Below are 18,379 nucleotides of genomic sequence, written 5' to 3' on the forward strand. Positions count from 1 at the left end.
GATCTAACAATCACTTTTAGCATCCTATTGCTCTCAGCTAATTTTCATGTCCGCTGAAGCATCGGCAAACGATGCACCACCAGGGAAATGATGAATCCTTCAAGCTGTTAATTTGGTTTTGACAAATCCTGGCATTTTACAGGTGTTCCTTTGGGGACATGAGATGGAATTCTGTCGGTTATGGACAGAAATTTGGACAGACCCCAGTAGCTCATATATGCCGAAACATGAAGAGGAAATTTAGGCAGACATCCTGTGTGATCTCCGGAGATGAGAAGAAAAGGGAAGATGGAAGACGAAGAAAACTCAAAGTGAAGGTCTTTTTTTTATATATTTTTTTTAAAGACTACCCAGTAATAATTGAGTGCAAAATGGAGGGATGGAATGCTGTCATTAACTATCCTGTCATCAAACAAAGGGATCGAAATCTTTAGAAAATTATTCGTTACTTTTGAAGACAAGTAGAAGAAACTTTTAATATTCACATTAAAGTGAAGAAGGAATCACCTATTGATAGCAGGTAGTGAACAACTCTGTTGACTGTGTACTTGGAGAGGAGAATCTAAATCTGCCTGAATTATTTAGTTAGAAGTGGTCTAATTCTCCTCCAACTGAATGAACCTCCCCCTCCCATCTCACCGAACTGTTGCAGAAGCAAGATTTGAAGTTTACAAAGTGGACAGGGTGGAGTTAATACAGACCTGAAAATGAGGACTGGCCACACATCTAGCTAACTGCCTGGCAAGTGGGTCTTGAATCTTCTGAAATTGGGATGGTTCAATGACATCCAGTATCTCCTCAATCTCACCAAGGAACATGACCTGTTTGGGAGAAAACATTGACAACTTTCAAAGAATGTTCACCAAATTCTGAACATCACCAAGGAACATCACCTGTTTGGGAGAAAACATTGACAACTCTCAAAGAATGTTCACCCAATTCTGAATCTCACCAAGGAACATGATACAAGGTACATTTGACCAAGGTTTAAATACATTTTATTTTGACACTAATCATAACAAAAGGCATAAAGTCATGACAGAAGAAGTACCTAGTTCTCACTATTTAGTTCCAATTCACTGACAAAGATTTCCATAATCACTTGCCACTGTTTTTAGTGAAATACCTCTTAACTGACTCTCTCTTTTTTAAAGTAAATCTTTTTTAAAGCTTCCTTTAAAATCGGGAACATCTGTGATAAGAGTAAAATTTTGACAATTTCTTCCTTGTTCCTCGTGAACAATTCCCTATTCCATACGAGAAGTTTGCATTCCACTCTAGAACCAATGTTTTACTTTTCCTTATATGACTCTTTTTTTTTTTTTTTGGGTGGCTGAATAACAATGTTGAAGGTAGTCTTGTTGCTTGAACATTTTCCTGAGCCAATCAACCAATCATCCATTTTACTCTACAATGCACATCAATAAACTGCAACCTGAGAGAGAGAAAGAGTACCCACAGCGAGAGGCTACTGAATTTTCTACACATGATGTGAACCAATCAATACCCCTGAAGGAGATTAAAACACTTGACCATCCAACTAGAATCGAACAAAATAGATCTTACAGATTTTGGTCAGGCAGGTATGCAGCAGATTCTAGGCCAAACATATCACCTTTTGCTTAGAAAGGTCAATTACAAAACAGACGTTATTTGCATTGCAAAATGCCACAGCCTTAAAATAAATTTAAGGAATGGAGGGGAAGGTTCACACGCTTCAAACACCAAAGATAAGTTACTGAAAATAAATGGTGGATAATTTCTAGAGAGAACCACTTATGGTATAGTTTTGTTTTTTGTATTTGTAAAAGATGAAAAGTCTACTTCTATGATAACTTTGTTATAAATAATATCTCTTACATGGCACCACACAAATTAAAGACACCAGCAATTAAAGGAGGAGGGGGGCACAATACTCATGTCGTGTGATTTGTAGAGGTTTTGTGCACATGATGGTGACACAGATGGGGGGCATAGTGATCTGCTTTTGGGTGGCACACAGCCCCTGTATTTGCCCTCGCCTGGCTGTTGGTCTCACGATATCTGATAAACATCGCTAACGTATTGGAAAGCGATGATAATGATTAACAACTTTCCCATACAAGCCAGAAAAGTGTTATTCCATCTGGGATATATCTCGTTTGAGGGTTTCTTCGCACAAGATTGGAAGTTTGAACGAGACAGCCATCAACTTACAACAAATTGCTGTTTATAATAGATATTCTTACTTTAAGCAAAATTCCAAACAATGAACAAAATGCACACATGACAGAGATTATTTTCTAGTCCATCTGAATCAGTCTGACCTGTGGATAAAATATTTCATCTTCTTGCATAAAATTAAGGTTGGCAGTTTGAACATGACAGCCATCAACTTACAACAAATTGCTGTTGATATTGTTTTCATTATGTCATTTCTCATTATTACTTTATCTTCATTGAAAGGAGTTTACATTGCAATTAATTTTTTTTAAAACACCATTAATTATAAACAGGTCGGGCTATAAAACCGTACATTGTTATCAGTAAGAAGCAATCTTTTAAAAGTAACTATGAAACTATGAAGAGATGACATAGGATAATATTTCAATTTTTCCCAGAGTCATTATGCCATCACCTACTGGACCTCCTGACCAAATGTCACAGTTGAAGAGAAGGTCAAAAGTTTTGTTCGTTTCTTTGAGGAAACATTGCAATTACATTGCAATTAATTTTTTTTAAAACACCATTAATTATAAACAGGTCGGACTATAAAACCGTACATTGTTATCAGTAAGAAGCAATCTTTTAAAAATAACTATGAAACTATGAAGAGATGACATAGGATAATATTTCAATTTTTCCCAGAGTCATTATGCCATCACCTACTGGACCTCCTGACCAAATGTCACAGTTGAAGAGAAGTCAAAAGTTTTGTTCGTTTCTTTGAGGATCATCAGAAGCATCTCTTATATATAGAAGAGGTAAAGATGATGTTAGGGTTTGGTTCTCCTTTAATTACTCATCAAAACTTACAGCTCCAAACTAATATTACTAACAAACAAACAGACAAACAAACAAACGAACAAACTTGACATGATAGACATAAGAATTTACTCACCTCTTTCTGACTACATGTTTTTGGCCAATACTTTAGTAAACCCTTGACAACCTATGGATAGGAGAAAATCAGAGATATTCTTACTTTACAATGCAAAATTCCAACATAATGAACATAAATGCACAAGTGACAGCACTTGTTTCTTTCCGTGTCCAATCTGAATCGGTCTGACCTGCGGATTAGAAAAACTCTAAACGGATATTCCATCTTGTCGCATGAAATTAACTTTGAGGTACTTTGTACACGATCAACATAACATTTCAACTTTAAAGTAAACATCATCTTGTACGCTAATATAGTGTTCATACATATATATATTCATATTCTTTTATCCTTAACATAATTTGGTGATACCGATATTCATCTTCTCAATTATTTTATTTATTTTCCATTTTGATTTGGTTATGAGTTTACAATCCCACTCACCCATTTATAGGTCCTTCTTCATAACTATATGTACAAAGATTCATTCTAACACAACAACAAAAATTGTTCCTGTATTCCAGCCCCACCCCCTGCATCCTTCCCCCACCCTCTGCGGTCACGACGACAATGTCATACATAACTACACTAAACAAATGCAGGTACAACAACCAAAGCCTTACTCTGCAACAGATTACAGCCTATATTTCATAGTTTGTTTCTGTAAACAATCTGTTGCTATTAAATCTTTGTTGTATGACAAATGCTCTATACAGTCTCTTCAACAGTTTTTTTTAAATTTTTTTTTGGCATTTTTTTATTATTACCTGTCACTAGTGAGAATTTAACAAAAACAAAGCAAAATTAATCCATTGCAAACTGTAGCTATCAACAATAAAACATATTCATACAGGTTTTTTATTCTTTCATCCTGTAAATATTTACAATGCCTGTCTACCTGACATGTAAACAAATTATTCAAAGACACTGCACTATACATTATTAAGGACCTATCCATCTTTACAAACCTCTAGCACAAAACTATGAAAGTTTTATTTCGAAAAATTTCTATTCCTAAAAGTCTATGGAAATGTTTCAACCAATTTTATACGTTTTATCGTCTGTTAGTTCTCTGGAACGATAATTTATTAAATTAAGATAAAAAATTTATCAATGTGGGGTTTTGATCTTTACTCTAATCTGGATAGTCTGTCCTCACAATACACAACGATACACACAGACACATATATGCAAATTAATACTGCCATATTAATAAAGAAAACACCACCATCTCTACATTGGACGTTCACTATTAAATGCCATTATAATCTTGACTGAGTTTTGGCTTTTAACATTACATAACCCTCATTTTTACTAAACTCACAGCAAAGTTGTATTAATTTAACAGAATGGGTGTAAGGCACCTACAGGTGTTTGTGGGGAAAACTATATAACTATAAAAATTGCATGAACGTTTTCTTCTTCTTCCTTTATATAAATATCCTTCTTCCATTGCTATTTCTCAATTGCAACAAATTGTTTAGTAAAATTTCCCTGTAAAAGATTGTTTGTAGAGAGCAGGCCTCATGTTGAGCATTTTGAAATTTCATGAGTTGCTTAAACACAAGCACCTCAGATTGCCTGTGGGATTTTTAGAGGCCTGTAAAAGTAAACTGGAAAGTGATTTTCATGAATCACTATGTTTTTTTTAAATTTTATATATTTTTTTTGAATTTGTTTTCATTGCCACCATTTACATAGAAATCTGTCTTCTATATTTTTTCATTGATCTGTTTTTGCCCAAACACGCACCGAAATAAAAGAGAAAAAAAAGAATGAAATTTATTACATATAATATTCAGAAGGTTATAAAAGTAATATCGAATATGGATTTTGCACTGAGATGTATGTTTGGGGCACAACACAAAGGAGACACAGGGCTGCTGTTTCCCTGTTCATGTAACAACTAATAATGATAACTAGATAAATAATAACTAAAATAATAATGAATATATAAATAATGTATACAAATAAAAACCTAAATCATAAATAATGATAACTAAATAAATGATGACCAAAATCATTAAGACGTCAATAGTGAAATAAATAAATACATTCAAATATTACATAAACCCTCCACTATACCCAACTACCCCTTATACCCAGCTACCCCCTACAACCAATTGTCTCCAATCGCCTGCCTTCCCCCTCTCTCTCCCTCCGTCGTAAAAACAAGAGCAAGAATGGTGCCTTCCATTATTGAATCTCTTAGTACTGTTTGATCAAAATAGAACAACCTGACATTTACAACCTTCCTTAATTTCATGGCTGCTCTAACCCTGGGAGAAAGATATCTGAGATATGCATAAAATAATTGAATTAGGGAAATTATGCAAGGCTGAAGTATCTAAACAGTATTGACGTAGGTGCCATAATTTCTCCTCCTCCTCCGACGAGGAGATGGAGATGCAGAAAGCAACAGCGTGAGAACTACTTACAGGTTCTGTTAATGTGGCATCCTTCTCCAGGAATTGAACAACACAATAGGCAAGCTATAAGAAGACAAATGTAAAACAAAAAAACAAACATGTTTATGAAGCATTTGGTAGGGTCTTCTACGAAGCACATATCTACATATAAACTAAAATACCACATTTTACTTAAATGATTGAAGTTATAGCATCTAATAACCCACAAGATGTTAACTAGGTGTTTGCATGTATATTATACTACATATTAGTGATAAATACAACTTGCATAGAATGATCTTCATATATATATATATATATATATATATATATATATATATATATATATGTATAACATTGCTCGGTCTACTGAAATGAGTGGAATTCAAGCGGATGCTTGTCTTTATGTGTAAGTTTGCAAATTTCATCCGTTTTTTGGGCTTCACCTCTGTCAAAAGACAACATTGAAAGATATGCAAGGAAATGTCAGATTGGACTTGTGCTAGCTTTGCTCTACGGCAACCTCCCACCCCCCCCCCCCACCCACCGCCCAGGCACACCCACAACCTAAACACCACATTAGGTCAGGTGGCAAGATAAAATGTGACTTGAATCGGATTACATAACAAGTGCACAATGTTTCTGCGCTTCGAGATCAGAAACGCATGCAAATACTGCACTTATTGGATTTCACAAAATTTACCATAGAAGTTCTGTCTTCCATACCGCATACAACTAACTCATTTGGACAAATTACACAATTTACATTATCATCTGATACAAGTAAAGAAGCGACAATTTGCTCTTTTCTGTTCCTGTGCACACACTCCATGAGATGATGCATCAATCTGCCATGCCTATATTACAGTGACTTCTCTTATGTAGTCGTTAATAGACCCCGGGAAGAAACAACCATTAAGGAGCTAATATTGTTACAGCTTTTACATTGTTCGGCTTAAATGCACTTGATGAATGAAGGAACACTACTTTACATTGCAGTGTGATATTAAGGTGATAATTCCAGGAGATGCCTTCCACATACTGCAATGGCTTAACTACTTTCAGGTACGCTTTTAAGGCAGATCTCTCTTAAATTAGTTATGGATGGATAACGGTGAGAAACTTTTAGAGCGACCTGAAATCCTAAGATGTGAAATTGTTAAATCTTTACAAACCAAGGGACAATTAGAATTGTATAAAATTACAGCTCAAAGTGGCATTTTGGTTAAACCTTTAGCTACGGCTGGGTAACATTTAAGTATTACTTTAGGCACAAACAAATAAATTTGACATGTTCTAGACTGTTAATTTGTTAAAGTGCACTGCTATCAGTCTCCATTGGATCTCTACATATCACTTTTAAGTTTTGAAAATTTACCTTTAAAACAAGTGAATATCATCAACTAAAGTGACTGGGCTATTAAGTCTAATACACTTGCAGACTATTAAGTCAGTTCCTCAGATGCATCACAAACCTCAATGGGGAAACATGAGAATTTTATGGCCTCAATGATATGTTTATAATACGTTTTAAATTTGTCAAGAACAAATGCTGTTAAACACCATCCAAGGGTGCTCTCTTGTTTATAAATATGAAGTTGAAGAACACGTTTCAGTTTATGTTGAGTTATTAGAATTTACTCTACAAGGGAATAATATTAAACATTAGGCCTGTACTGAGCAGTGAGTTCATCATGTCTGAAGCCTTAAAGGAGCAATCCAGAGTTTTAGCATATTTTGAAGCTGAATATCTTGAAAATCTCATTAGCTATAGGAACATTACAAGCACTCAAATGTTTCTTTTCACTTGAACTTTAACATATAAAATTCTGCCTAGTGTCATTGATGTTTTCCTTTAAAATATTAGGAGAACCTACATCCTATGATGATGAGTGACTATGACCTTTCAAAGACAGAGTACATGATTTGTATTTAAAAGTATTACTTATACTGTACATGACATTTGGTGACTGAGGAGCCAGGCATTTAATTACTTCCTTTACTGATATAAGCTTAACAAAAAAGAACATTAACAATCTCTGTTGTCTCCTGCACGGCTAACATGGCTACTTTATGCTATTAAACATTCAGGTATGCAAATTAGCTGATTTCTTTAAGGTTAATGTTTGGATATAACATTACAACTGTAAAACAAGCTTACATCCTCAAACAGATGATAACTGTTTCTGACCTTTCACAAATGGCACATACAGTACATAATTTTGATTTAAATGTATCGTTTATATGACAATTTGGTGAGTCTGGATGAAACCAGCCAAAATTACCTCTTTTAGTCACATTTAAAGCTACGTCAAATAGAAATGTCTCTGTTCTCGTCTTACGTCGTCGCAAAGCAACTTTAATAGATTTACATATCTTCCAAATCTGCTACCAATATGTTATTGTGTTCCAAAAATATCTACACTGAGTTTAAAAATAGTCTTCAACTAACAGAGGTGACTGTAGACTGGTAAATTCTTGGAATTTCCGGGGCAAAGAGCAGAGTAGTTGAATTGCTTTCACAGTGTACCGTGAACGATAAACCAGCATGATAAACAGATCTGTCTTTTAATATCTTAAGTAGTCAGTCCTCAACCCTGTATGACTTTTTAACTTGTTTGCCGTTCTCGGTAGAGGGCATACGGTACAAGACACAAACGCTAATCGTTTCCTTCGCGACCCCATTCGCGTTCACTCTGGAGTCACTTTACCTCTCAGAAGCATCTTCACAGTTAACAAGTATCATTCACAACAGGTGCAGACAATTTCCATGCTACAGTTACGATGGGAAAAGTTCACTGTTTTGAATATATATATGCAATTACAGTAGTCATTCAAGCTCATCGTTCCATAGGAATGGACTCCAAAGCCTGAATGAGCTAAAGTTATACATTTGCTGTTGTATAGCCCCTTGATGGTTTTTTACAATTGTAATTATCTTGGAAAATTTCTCTGCTGATTCCATGTGAACAACACCCACACAAAAGGAAGAATTTAATGTAATTGTGACAACGTGAATATTCACGAAATGATCTCAACCTCCACGTATCTTATATGTATAATTGTTCCCTACAGGTGGCAATAAGGATAAACCTCACAGTGTAATTGTGGCCTGACTATACAATAGCAAATAGACTACATTTGGGATAAGTGTTAAAAATATTTCCTGGCTATCTAGTATTTCAACTCTATGCTCATGCATATGAAAGCCTACATATCCATAGTCTCGTATGACAGGACACAACCGTGCCGACGGCGATACGTACGCAACTGCATATTCTTGTATATTGCTACAGGCTACGGGCTTGCGTGACCGACCCGTAAACACTTTAAAAGGGCACTCAAAACAAGATCGATGGACATGCTCTGATTTAGAGAGATGCTTACATGTAAACAATGCCATATGAAAGGGACATGTCCGTATAAGAAGGACTGATAACACTAAATATAAACAGTGACATTTTAATCATCTTACACAGGATGTACTTGGACTAGTACAATGAAAACCCTACAGATGCTGTAGAGCTTTACACAGTTTTTTGTCATCTCCACTACGCTTCTCTTCAACCTCTGTAAAATCCTAGGTTTCAAAAGTCCAATGTTGTTTATAATTGCAACATGTCAGGAAAGAATTTTAGCTTTCAAAATTTTGTGTAGCAATTTTGAAGGCTCTGAAGTTTGTTCTAAATAAAACACGACTGTTACGGTGTAAAAACAGACCCTGCTATATATCTGTGTACTTGTATAGTTATTAGACCATTTTACATAGCATTTTGTATAGCAGTTTGCATAGCAGTTTGCGATGCAATACTGAAAGAATTACTTACAGCATGCTCTTCACATTATCATTGCCAGGGTCTATGTAATACTTTCTTGAATACTGTTCTTTGGATATGTACAAATTAAACCGACAAAACTGAAGGTTACAAGTAATGTTGATGATTAATCCGTGATATTACTTCTCGACGAGAGAAGCCTCACAACAGCTCAGATGATATGGCTGTTGAAATTTGACTATCAGAACCCAAGGAATCTCACGTTGCACACGAAGAGCATGCTGTAACCTTGCCTACACTGACTAAATTACGAAAGCTAGCAACGATCTTTTTACAAAATATTTTCAAACCATAATCAAGGCTGCCAATTTCTTGTTACCGAACTTCTCTTGATATGAAAAACGAATTTTTACCAAGATCATACTTCACATTTCTAATTCCCTACAAAACCCACTCTGCCATACTTGAAATTAGCAATGCAAATTTTCACATGACATTGGGAAATATCTTTCTCCGTTTAAAAACCAATTTTGACGAATAAATTCTACTCGTTTGCGAAGACATTCAACTGCAAAATTTCCACATCGCATTTTTCAATTCTCAAAATTCTCTGCCAAAGACATTGACGCATTTGAGTAAAGGAAAACCATTGAAAGGGAAACAAATTGAATGAAAATTTAATTATGCCAATACCAAACAGAGACGGGATTCAGACAGAAGGGTAAATGTTACTTGTAGATTCGCTCACTGGCAGACGTCATCGATAAAAAAGAACAAATGTGAGTGTGTGTGTGTGTGTGCGTGGCTTTTACAGAGATGGCAATGGGTTGTCTGGGTCTTCATTGCATTCAATCATGTACAGTATATCACAAAGAATTGTTATGACAATCCATCACCATGGTAACTGATCTCTCCATGGGAGGAAAAAAACAAGAGAGGAAATGGGAGCTTGTCTCAGCTTGTGATAAAATAGCTCAAAAGCTTTTCCTTCTTGATAATCATTGGCTTATTATTAAATAAAAGAGGATATATAGATGTAACTAAAGAAAAGTGGATGATACACTAACTGAGTGGATCATCTGGCAAACATTCACTATCTTGCACACGTGCAGAAGAGCACACACACGCACACAAATTTTTGCTAATCAATGTGTAACTCAGTGCAAGGTATTTATCTGAAGCTATCAACCAAAAAAAGAAGAAGAAGAAGAAAAAAAAGAAAAAGGAGCAGAGACACGTAAAATGGGCTACAATTTCTCTCGCACACATTTTCACATGATAGATGTGGAAGAAGCCTATCTTCTTGAAATCTGGCAGTAGCCATGGAAACCAACTCCACATTTTAAGTCCTCAATCACTGATCGATCCAAATGCCTACACTTAGGAGAAGTAATCAAGCCAACATGAGATGTCCTGAGCTGGAATCATGTGTGTTCAGTAACACATTGTCAGTGCAGAAACATTAACTATTTGGGAAGTTCAAATATTTGCTGGGGAATTGGGGATCGTCCGACTGAGGAGAGTGACGTGCATACGGAAATTTTCAGACACGTTCAACAGGAAAATTAATAATTCTTCTGGTGTGAAAGACACAACAAGTGAGGGGGAATGAAGTGTAAAACAGGATTGTATAGGATAAATAAATAAGATGTGATCTAAAGGTCAAGAAATGCTACTATGTATAGTGAAGTGTTTGGGGGCCTAATGAAATCTCTGTTTTCCTTGTAATCTTAGAACTGTATCTTTTAAATTGCCAGTACTAGGGTAGAGAGCATTCTAACCGGGTAGACAACCTATCAAGTGACATATATTCCTTCCTGCTTTTAAAAATAGTTATTTAGACTGTCATCTCTCCCCTATGAGACTGGCAGAGATACCAAACATCTTAAAGGTAAATTTTGCCCCCCCCCCCCAAGGATTAATTGCATCAAGTTATTACTTCTTCTAATATTAAAGTTTAGTTATGCAATTACTTTGAAATTGGTTCATGATAAATATACTGCTAATAACCGATTATCTCAAACCTCCTTAATAGGGGAATTAACTATTATTCAACTAGTAAATACAAGAAGGAAAGTGCTCATGAATAGTTTGTGCAAGTATTTCTTAAGTTTACATTTTGTCTTCACATCATGAACAGCTTATAAAGAAATTAAGCATGGTACTATTGAAGTCATCTCACCTGAGCATGGTAGAGTCCAAGGCCCTTGGCTTTATGCAGTGGAATGAGAACTTTGATAAGAAACTGTTTATGCTCTGCTTTGAGAGGAAGGGCAAAGCCATTGATTATGCTGTGAAAATAAAAACACAATAGGGATGATTTTTAATAGTAATGCAATAATGCTGTTATCGAAAGTTAATAAATTTGTGAAGAAATAATAAATAAATAAAATATACAGCTGATCACTTCATCTGCAGAGAGACTACACAGTACATGGGCACTTCTGAGTACTGCTTATGAGTGGTAAATGCATGTGAAGGGAATAATTTTGTGTTTAAAGGCATTGAAGACTCGCCCCACTCGACTATAGATTCCAGGTTTAACTGTTTTGTCATTTTTAAGGGAAACCTTTAGTAAGTATTACATTCATACATGTTAAGATTGTCTATTTTTATAACCTTTTAGTTTTCACATTTCACCTCAAATGAAATCGCTGACATCCACCAAAGATGAAAGGCTACTGAAACGTTATCTATAAGGTTAACATATCAAGAATTAATTCAGGTTCACATGAATGTAGAATAGATGAAACATGAATGCAGACCTAGATATTCTCTTCTCCCCCTCCCCCACCCCCACCCCAACATGAAACCAATTGACAATTAAAACAAAGAAACTGATGTCAAAGAAAATTCCTCAAATATTTGAAAGAAGATATTCTACCAAAGAGAGACTACAGTCAGTCAATCCATCGATTGATTGATCAATCCATCCAACCATCATTAAATCTATAATCAATAACAGAACATCTTATGAATCTCACTGCACATGAATTCCCTCATTGAGAACTGAAATTTATATACAGATTACGTTGACTCATGGGCCATATGGTCGTTAAAACGAGCTATTGTTGGATTGTTTAAATCTGAGAATCTCAGAGTCTTTCATTAAATTTAATCTACGGGGAATAACTCAACGACTTCAATTTCCAGTCAAACCAATATGACATCCTCTCAATGTGCTAAGTTCCTCCAATAGAAATGGCATGTTTAATGAGCACCAAATTATTTATTATTATAGAAGATTAAGTACAGTAATTCAATTTAGGTTTATTTACTGACAACCTGATGTTAGGTATCAATCAGTTCGAATATGGTTTTACATTGTCACATTTCGACATGTACATACTTATCAATTTGCAAAGTAAAAAAATGATGTTTTATTTTAAGGCTATTCTACAATATAAGATTAATTATCCCTACTACTTAATAAACTTTAAAATAACCGATCCTTGGAATGGATCCTTGGAATGGAAGCGCTGCTTACCAGGACTGTTGTAGCATTGCTGATAGAGTTTTACAGCAAAAATTAGGTTGCATGTAATGAAGTTGCCCAAAGACCTAAATGTTACAATTTGTAAGTCCCCTCCATCCCTGCCTCCTCAACCTCCCTCCCACACCCCCCTCCAAAGGAATGTTGGCAGTCAAAGTAATGCAAAATCTGTCATTACAAAACTCTGTCATACAATGACAAACACGAAATAGTCATCCACTAAACTGGCCATCCTACAGAGTTGACAAGATTTGTGCAAGATTTGTTGTGGATGGAATGAATAAAGTGGATCTTTGTCCTAATCCCCTCCAAACTTTTTACCAACAAGGTAGCTATGAGCGGCTTGAAACGGATGAAAATTCACAGGTCAAAACTGTGTTGTAGAACTTCTGTATGGTAGATTCGGAAGAATGAGGGGGATGACCTCCCACGAAGGGTCATTCGGGACACAGTGCAAGCATGTTACTGTACCATTTTGTAGGTCATATGGAAGATGTGAGTAGGAGACAGGTAAGGGAGTAATGAAGTAAATAGATGCTTCTGTCTGACTTCAGGTAATGTGATGACATTCTCACTAACCTCTGAGAGAGACTTGTCCTGCTATTCATTTATTTTGTCATAGTGACATTTGTTTTTCCTATTTACAGGCTGAGTTTTATCATTGGTAAACAAATGCAACAAGTTTAAGACATATATTTATCTTATATATATTTATTTGTATAAAAATGTGTTTATTTTCAGGGACAAAAGCTACTGTATATGATTAGACACTATGCCTGCTGACATATGTGTAGGCTTTACAAAAGTCGATACCGGTCTGTGGAATGTCACATGACGATAATTCAACCTTGAACTTTCCCACCAAAGAGAAAGAGAGAGAGAGGCAAAGACCACCCGTTGTTTACTTCAACATTCACTCCCCTGATTAGATTACTACAAAACTATTCAAATTTACTCTGACAACGTTCAATGCCTTCCTCCAAGAACACAATGATCAATCAATCGATCGATGACAATGATGATGCAAAGGTTTTCTGATCAGGAGAGATTGCCGGCAGCGTTGCAGAACGTCGACACTGTTTGCTCGCCAGCACATATTCCAATGTAAAGGGTTCTATTCATTTCAGACTATTCATCTCTCTTTTCGTGACACATTTTTCACTTGAATGCTGATGGTATTGGAAAGAGCAATTTTGACCAAAGCGTACTGAAAATCAAGCTTTGACCCACCTGGGGAATTTTTCGCTGATTAGTCGGCAGAGATACTAGGTCATGTTTTTATTCAGTAATGGTTAAATTGTGCATAGAGCCAATTCAAGCAAAAGACTCCTCCTCTTGAATCATTTGTTGATGCAGCATTGCCAGGCATCGTTTTCAAATCTGCATACATACACTATATGTGTATTATACATCATATTGTTGGATACTAATGCTTCCCCAGTAGAACTGATGGCTACTTTACATGAAACTGAGGAATTTCTCAAAGATGTTATCAAGGCTATTTATTTTATCTGTATTATGTATTATGTTTATGTATTAACTGTACTACAGAATGTACAGTTTCATGGTCGTATTTTAACGGTACACAGATATATATCTATATATATATATCTATATATATATATATATATATATATATATATATATTTATTTGCCTGTATATATATATATGCCTGTATATATATAAACTGTGCTTTTCAGTTTTCATTTTGAAGGCAAATGCTATCATTAGAAGCTATAAATGCTTTGTTTTTATTCAGTGTGATGTTTTTACCTCCAAGTATCCCCAATAACAGAGGCCACTTCTCATCCTTAAAATGCTTAAGGTCAATCCACCCCAAAATGCTTCAAAGTAGAAGATTCATCTCCCACTGTTCACTTCATATAATATGCAAAGACAACAGACACAAATCTGACCAGGAGACTGTCAGTATAATGTTTAAAAGGGAGAGAAATTGTTTACTAGTATGAGACCTGAACCATTGAGTAGACTTAGAGGATGCACAGTCTTGTTCTCTAGCGACAGAGATATCTAGAATTACAATGGTGGCAATTATTATAGATTATTTAAGTCAGAAGCCACTGTTGGTACTGTTAGACATCATGTATTACCTACATGGCAATCTTTATTGCCACTGTAGGTAATACATCATGCAACAGAGAATCACAACTATTATGATTACCCATACAATCTGGAAGTGACGAAGGGGAGGGGGAGGGGGAGGGGGAGGGGAGGGAGGAGGGGGAAAGGCCAAAAATGTTTAAATATAGATATATAAGCACATAGAAAACTGTTAAAATTTGGAAGTGAAAAATTAGAACATAACTTGAATAGAATTGACATCCCATTTTAGCCTACAATATATTTTTTGGGTCAAGATCTGATTTAGGGCATTGCCATTTGATAATGCTCATTTATAGGGTGTATAAACTGAATAAAGCACTGCTCCAACTTTCAGGACCTTACATAGATACAAAAACATCTCAAGTCATCAGCTAATAGCAATTTTTTTGATACTAGAACAGGATTCAAATCCAAGTTTAGCTAACAATATATCTTGCCTTCTAAGATTTCACTTTGTATGTATTGCTATGATAATACATGCTCATTCCGCGAGTATAAACTGCATGAAAATACATAGCACTGCTCCAAACGTCAGGACAATTACATAAATTTAACAAAAAACATCATCTCTAGTCATCAGATGATGACAATTTGTTTTGATACTAGAACAGGATTCAAATCCAAGTTTAGCTAACAGCCTTCTAAGATTTCACTTTGTACATTGCTATGATAATATATGCTCATTCAGCGAGTATAAAATTAAACCGTTATGTAAAAATACATAGCACTGCTCCTAATATCGAGAGCTGATAGATCCGATTGTCCTTGAAGTGATTCCAATTACTTCCCCTCCAAAGACGCCTCTATCATCAAATGGTAAACTCAGTTGATATCAAATATATTTAACAGTAAAGAATCTCACTTATACAAGAACAGAATGAAAGCAAAGAGAAACACTAAAGCTGTCAACATACTACAGTTTTTGTTAAATGGTTCAACATTGGAAAGATGACAAAGAGATGTAACTTGATATGGAACATTCATCAAAGTGACAATGGCCCACAGGACCTCCAAAGCAACATTTATGATGTCATAAAACAATAATATTCTTCAAACTTTTGGTTCTGTTTCTTCTTTCGGGAGAATTAATAATGAAAAGAGAGCGCACTGATGAAAAGCAACAAAACGAATGTTGATAAGCGTGCATACATTATACAGTTCTTCAGCATACAATTCTTGTTTATCTCAACTTTTCGAATCCACTGAATTAGAAATGAGATCAAAAACGGATGCTGGCTGTTTTAAATACAGATGAAAATGTCAAGGAATTCATCACAAGAGCATACTCCAGCGGTTCCATCTTTTGGGCGGATCTAAGTCCAATATAACTTTTAATATTACCTGTATTTTCATGCGAATCATTTCATACTATAAGACAAATTAGGTCTGAGTTTCATCCAAGTGTTTAGTATATAAACAGGCCCCACAGTCTTTTTAGTGTGAACCTGCAGGAAGGTATCATAGACATGTAATGACTAATATACATGATACAAACGTGGAGGAAGAAAAAAATCATTTGACAATGGGTGTTGGTGCATAAAAATGCTATTGTTAACCACTCAAGACTAATTTTGTATTTTGTAAATCAGTTTTGTTGTACATAAACAGCTGGTTTGTTCTTTACTTGACTCTTGAGACAGATACTATTGGGTTAAAGTCACCAAGGGTCACAGAAGGGGATATTTTTATGGATCTAATTATCATTCTAAACAGGCAGAGTTGTAAAGTGCTCTACAGTATGTGTCACCTTATTACAGCTAATTATTTAATTGATGTTACAATCTGGCATCTCGTATTAGTAACAACTTCAATAGATAACTGATCTTTATAATCATTTGCACACGTTCAGAACTAAAAATCAATAATTTGGTTTCAAACTCACAGGCCGAGTTCAATAAATTCTGCGACATCACATACCAGTACAAAAAAAATGTCCAAGGTCGCAAGATCGGACAATCTAACAATTCTATCACCTCAAAAACACACGAACGGATAACGCTACAGAGTGGACCAAAGTATTTTTTAGTATTTTACAAAAAATGACCGAAGAATAGTTGTGTAGCGAAAATGCTTCTCCCTTTTTTCTTTTAACACTTTTTAACCATTTACTTGAAATGACCTCATCCATGCTTCTCATACATTCTACAGAAGAAATTCCAGCATATGAACAACGCAAAGGTTAGCATATACCTATCCTACGTAGATATCTCTACTGCATTCTAATTCCTGACGGAACTGTATGTTTCTACCACCAATCACAAATGCACAACCTTTGAACAAATTTCTCAGCTAAATGGATTTGCTCTCCATCTCTAATGAAAAGAGCACATATTTATCCCAGTAGAATGGCTCAAACCCCCGGACAGCTCTCCGTAAAGCAGTGCAGTGTCTTAACTGTGAGTGAGAGTGGAGTTCATTAAACGTCCAATACAACCCAGTCACGTAGAATATGGAAGTGCCTGCCCATTATAGCAGAGCGATGCCTTCATGATTTGAACTATGAGGGAAGTACTTATTAACTGCTTCTAAAGCGACAAGGCGCCGCCTTGACTATTAATTTGTCTTCTCTTTAAGTGCATAAATTGAATGTTTTGAATGGTTTCTCATGAATTTCTAGGATCCAGAATGGATCTGCAGTGTCCATCGTGCATAAACCAAAGTCGGAAAATTTTTCGAAATGTCAAGAATGATTCTATCTGCGATGAAACATTTCTTCATCGCATTCCGTCTGCTTCAGATGTGAGAATGTTTTTTATATTTCTCTGTTACTTTTAGTAGATTAGGACCTTCCACACAGTAAAATTACTGTTTATTCATATGATATACACTGAAGCTTTTCTCACTGCAGCAAGTACACTATGCAATAGGGTGCAATAACATAGACAAGCATGATATAGAGTTTACTCTGAAGAATGAATGTCCCTATGTATGTATATACTACACACACACACATATTAACAGTTAAATGTTTAAACAGTTGGACAGCATGTACGATGGATCAGGATAAACAGCGTGCACTGGCTCCCATGCTGCTCTTTGTCAATTAATATTTAATTGGAGGCACCTCCTGTTTCACTCAAAGCGTAATCGGGTATTTCCCGAATTTTGCATCGAGTAGGGAAGAGTAGAGAAGATAGCCCGGACTAAACTAACAGAATTGATAAAAGCACTGACAGGTCGAGGGACAACAGAGACTTTTAATTACATAAAAATGTCAACCAGATGGAGAGGAAGCACTTATTTCTCAGTAAACATCAAAGGAAGCTTGTATTCCAAATAAGCAATTACAAACTGTGCAATACTGAGTGCACAGTGAAGCAACGATAACAGTTTTTCCCTTTTCAATCAGCTAACTAAACCGAAATTAATCTTATAAATGGATTTAATTTGACCGTTTCCCACGTGGACTACGTACAATGTCAGACATGTGAACTCTGACTTATTGCATATTTTAGCAGCCTTTGAGGATGTAATCTTCTGACATTTCAACTAGCA

The 18,379-nt window shown here is 35.5% G+C and overlaps 1 protein-coding gene across 5 annotated transcripts in view; it reads right to left on the reverse strand.

Moving 5' to 3' along the window:
* Positions 1–18,379, reverse strand: part of LOC139971355 (serine/threonine-protein phosphatase 2A 56 kDa regulatory subunit epsilon isoform-like) — a 96,790-nt gene that overhangs the window by 12,044 nt on the left and 66,367 nt on the right. For 4 of the 5 annotated variants that reach the window (XM_071977717.1, XM_071977718.1, XM_071977719.1 and 1 more), the window contains exons 8-11: positions 11,449–11,557; positions 5,521–5,574; positions 3,101–3,151; positions 702–821 (exon numbers count right to left, since the gene is read on the reverse strand). In XM_071977717.1, coding sequence (XP_071833818.1) covers positions 702–821; positions 3,101–3,151; positions 5,521–5,574; positions 11,449–11,557 — 334 coding nt within the window. Of the gene's footprint in view, positions 1–701; positions 822–875; positions 894–3,100; positions 3,152–5,520; positions 5,575–11,448; positions 11,558–18,379 lie in introns of all 5 variants that reach the window. The other variant, XM_071977720.1, reaches the window with a different exon arrangement.

Source organism: Apostichopus japonicus, chromosome 8 (genome assembly GCF_037975245.1).
Source record: "Apostichopus japonicus isolate 1M-3 chromosome 8, ASM3797524v1, whole genome shotgun sequence".
Classification (NCBI taxonomy): Eukaryota; Metazoa; Echinodermata; class Holothuroidea; order Aspidochirotida; family Stichopodidae; genus Apostichopus; species Apostichopus japonicus.